Source organism: Mixophyes fleayi, chromosome 1, assembly GCF_038048845.1.
Source record: "Mixophyes fleayi isolate aMixFle1 chromosome 1, aMixFle1.hap1, whole genome shotgun sequence".
NCBI classification, from domain to species: domain Eukaryota; kingdom Metazoa; phylum Chordata; class Amphibia; order Anura; family Limnodynastidae; genus Mixophyes; species Mixophyes fleayi.
In genome coordinates, this window is record NC_134402.1 from 316,506,453 (window position 1) to 316,509,633 (window position 3,181).

General features: G+C 32.2%; 1 protein-coding gene across 1 annotated transcript; it reads right to left on the reverse strand.

The window, feature by feature from the left end:
- Nucleotides 1–1,625: 1,625 nt before the first annotated feature.
- LOC142152249 (olfactory receptor 5V1-like) lies at nt 1,626–2,480 on the reverse strand. The gene has a single exon (XM_075208731.1). The coding sequence runs from the start codon at nt 2,478–2,480 to the stop codon at nt 1,626–1,628; it is 855 nt and encodes a 284-aa protein (XP_075064832.1).
- Nucleotides 2,481–3,181: the final 701 nt, after the last annotated feature.

Below are 3,181 nucleotides of genomic sequence, written 5' to 3' on the forward strand. Positions count from 1 at the left end.
CTTTTATTGCTTTGACTAATTTAACAAGTGGCATTACTAACAAAATTACTTTTTTAATGACAATAATAACAATAATAATAATGATAATCCCTTATGATGTCACAAATAACATTTCAATATTATAATTTATATCACACATCACTGACCTCACATCCTTTAGATTGTAAACCTTAATAGGCTCTAATTTCCCTCCTCTGACCTTGTCTATCTAACTGCCCTTTCTATTTTATGTTTTTTTACAACGCTTGTTTGTTATACATCTTGCCTATTATGTCTTGGGTACAGTAATATGCTTCTTGAATGTCCTGTACTTTGCCTGTTGGTCCTCTACTTTTTGTAATATGCTCTATTTTCCCCACTTTACAGCCCTGCAGATTCCTGTAGCACCTTATAAATCAACAATAATAATTATAGCACACCCTCTAGCATCAACAATTACTGAAATTAATTATGATAAAACATGTTCCCTTATCAAATTGGCATTCAATAAAGGATAAGGTACCTAAGAATGATACATTGCGCTGCACTCAGAATATTACATATGTTTTTGTAATTGTTGATAACATAGAAGTTTGACAAATAATAAATACAGCATATACAGTGCCACAATCCATTTTGTATGATACACTATTGGGCATTTTTATTAAAGCTTGTAAAAGAAAAACTGGAGATGTTGCCCATTGCAACCAATTAGATTCCAGCTATCATTTTCTAGAATGTACTAGATAAATGATAGGTTAAATCTGAATGGTTGCTATGGGCAACACCTCTGCTTTTGTTTTTAGGAGCATTAGTAAATCTATCCCTTTTGACAACATTCACTGTGCAGCAGAAAGATTTGGTAAATCTTAAATTAAATCAATTTACTGTAACTAAAACTTTTTAAACTTAATTACTTTAAACATATGGTCACAAAGATTTGTGTAATCACTACAGCTAGTATTTCGAAGTGGTGTTAGTCAAACATTCATTATTACTGAATATCCAGTGAATCTATACCACATAGCTACAGAGTATAATACCAATTGCATACATATTTGTAAAGTGCTTTAACTATGTATCCTGGGCTTGATTCATTAAGGAGAGCAAAGCAAAAAAGGAGTAAGTTTACTTCTGGACAAAACATGTTACAATGCAGAGGGTGCAAATTAGTTTATTATTTTGCATGCAAGGAAAATACTGCCTTTTTTTTTTTTTGGAGCACACATTCACTCAATAGCTTTATTTTTACACTTGATCTTGGGCATGCCCTATCTCAACTATAAATCAGTACCCACATTTTCATTTTACTTCCCCCACCATGCCATGGTACAAAGTTACTTTTTTGCTTTTTTTTACTTAATAAATCAGGCCCCATATATCTAGTGTATTATAAATAATCTTTTGACTTATTTTAGCTTTATATTGTATATACTGCTTACACTTCTATATATGATTTGGTACATTTTATAGGAACTAGAGAAACAGTTTTAATTGCATCTTTGTTTCTTATGATTATTCATGGTCATTATTGTGTTTCCAAAGTGTGACTACTGGTGTACTTGTTTCTGTGGAAAATATTGTACTATCCGTGATGTCATAGCTAATGGTTAAAATGTTTTATGTGATGCCATTAGCGGGATCATCTATATAAAAAGTGAAATAAGATAAGCTTTAACGTTAACCATTTTTGTAATCTCTCTTTTTATTTCTTGATTCCTTAAACTATATATAATTGGGTTCAACATAGGAGCCACTACACTGTATAAAATTGAAACTACGCTGTCTCTATGTAAAGAATATGTTGAGGAAGGTCTTATGTAAATGAAAATGGCTGTTCCATAAAACAGAGCAACAACAATGAGATGAGAGGTACATGTGGAGAAAGCTTTATGCTTTCCTTCTTTAGAAGGCAACTGAAAAATGGTGGAAAGAATAAAAGTGTAGGAGACTAGGATTAAAATAAAAGGAGTGAAGCCTACACATATGCCTCCCACCATAAAGAGAACTAGCTCATTAACAAAAGTGTTCTTACATGCAATTTGTAACAGTGGTGGAATATCACAAAAGTAATGATTGAGATCATGAGTTTTACAGAAAGGGAGACTAAAAGTAAGAGTTGTGTGCACTATGGAATTTAACAATCCATTTGTCCAGCAAGCCACCACCAGTAGATGGCAAACTGTCCTATTCATGATGACTGTGTAGCATAAAGGAGAGCATATGGCTATATAACGGTCATAAGCCATGACTGCCAGTAGAAAAGCTTCCGTTCCTTGCATGCAGATAAACAGTAACATTTGTATCACACATCCTGTAAAAGATATAATTTTATTCTTTGCTAGGAAATCAGATAACATTTTTGGCACTGTCACCGAAATATAACAAACATCAAGGAATGAGAGGTTTCCTAATAGGTAGAACATTGGCGATTGAAGGTTGGAGTCCAAGTTGGTCACAAATACAATGCATAAGTTACCCAAAAGGCTCAACAGATACATGCAAAGAAATACAGCAAATAGTCCACTTTGAGATCCAAAAATATTAGGGAATCCTAAGAAAATAAATTCATTCCAGGGGCTGCTTATATTTCTGTCTACAATGTCTGGATGATCAATTAAATTATTTGACGCATTTGATATATTATACACCATGTTATAAAATTACAATCCTCCTTGTATTGTTTTGTAAAATAGGTCATGAGAATGATCATAAACTTTCCTGATGGCAAAATAAAGTGATAACAGTATGCCTCGTGGCTTTCTTGTGAACACAGTATATGTAGGGAAATTAGTTTTCATGTAAACCTTTAATTATGTTTCTACACAGAAGTGATCTTACCCATGAGAGTAGTAGATATTTGCTTTGCCAATTTGGTTATTCCTGGAAATACAATCCCATAGGATTTTTTCCTAAAGACTCTTTCATTAAAAATATGTTACTTATGTATTTATGTATGTTGTACTTGTATGCTATGAGATGTCACATAATATTAAAGAACAATAATTCTCTATAAATAAGTTTAGTTTTAACTATATACAAATATACAAGCATATAAATAATTTTATAGCAGAAAAAGCCCCAAACCAGAGGGATTTATAATTTAATTTTCAAGTGTTTGTGCCAGAGGAACCAGTGTCTCTGTTTCACCTCTGATTCATTGTTTCTCTAAATTATCTTTAACTAAAAGTCGTAGAAAAAT

Excerpts from the sequence above, each read along its gene's own strand:
- LOC142152249 (XM_075208731.1), bottom strand. The coding sequence starts at position 2,480 with ATGTATCTGTTGAGCCTTTTGGGTAACTTATGCATTGTATTTGTGACC.